The sequence below is a fragment of the Diaphorina citri genome, unplaced genomic scaffold (assembly GCF_000475195.1).
Source record: "Diaphorina citri unplaced genomic scaffold, Diaci psyllid genome assembly version 1.1 scaffold17791, whole genome shotgun sequence".
NCBI classification, from domain to species: Eukaryota; Metazoa; Arthropoda; class Insecta; order Hemiptera; family Psyllidae; genus Diaphorina; species Diaphorina citri.
In genome coordinates, this window is record NW_007395146.1 from 1 (window position 1) to 1,017 (window position 1,017).

Below are 1,017 nucleotides of genomic sequence, written 5' to 3' on the forward strand. Positions count from 1 at the left end.
GTGTCATGATCTTCTGTTTGATTCTGTGAAGCTGCTCTGGGTTTCTGATACCTTCATGTGCGCCTGTATATTTGATCAATTGATCCAGAATCAAATCCTCCATGTCTCGGAATTTCGTGTCAATATCTTTAGTATCCACGCTGTTTATCCCATTCTGACGCATGTATTGTTCCACTGGCCAGTTATCATTGCCACTTCTCTTGTACGACTTCTTCTTCCTCTTATCTACACCGAAGTAGTTGGACCAATCCACTGATTTCTTCTTCACCACGATTGGTTTCTCAGTTGTCACTGGTGCATGGCTATGAGTATCCGTACTGACAGTTGTTACCTTTGTGTCTCCTTGGGGTTTCTGCTTTGTACTGTTCTTCTTGTCGCCAAAGATTTGAGTCAATTCTCTTTCTCCATTTTGATTGTTGATGTCTCTTTGTTTATTCTCTGTGATTGATGGTGATGGTTGTTTCTTTTTCCTCAAATCTGGAATAGTTTTGAGAGCGCGCTTCTTGATCATTAATCGCTCTGAGCTGCCATAGCTAGGATATCCTTCATATGCACCATCTCGCCATACTCTTTTCTGAGCAGACTTGGTGTGGTGCTTCGGGCTCTTGTTGCTCTTCAGGAGTACTAGAGGATAGTTGTCATTAATTTGATCGTAAGAATCTTCTAGTCTCTGATCGTCATCATTTTTGTCCTCAAAGTAGCTTAAGATAGCGGCAATGTCTTCATCACTGAGCTGTACATTGTCATTAGGCTCTACATCATTCGAATCATCATTTTCCTCATCATTATAGTCTTGTTTGTGTTGGTATTGCTCCCACAGTGTGTTCAAGGCAGAGAGATACTCCAGATCTGCTGAGTTGACATGTCTGTCATTTGGCTTTCCTTCGACTTCTCGGAATCGTTCTCTGAAAGGTGATTGGTTCTTGTACAAGACATCTTCCTTGTATCTCTCCTCCTCATCATCCTCTCGCTCTGGTGATAGTTTTTGTAACTTCTCAGGATATTCAGACTCATCTC

At 41.8% G+C, this 1,017-nt stretch overlaps 1 protein-coding gene across 1 annotated transcript; it reads right to left on the reverse strand.

Moving 5' to 3' along the window:
- Positions 1-4: 4 nt before the first annotated feature.
- LOC103523241 lies at positions 5-1,012 on the reverse strand (the record flags this gene model as incomplete). The annotated part of the gene is made up of 1 exon (XM_008488302.2): positions 5-1,012. A coding segment is annotated over one exon (1,008 nt), but the record flags the coding sequence as incomplete, so codon positions are not given.
- Between the last annotated feature and the right edge of the window lie 5 nt (positions 1,013-1,017).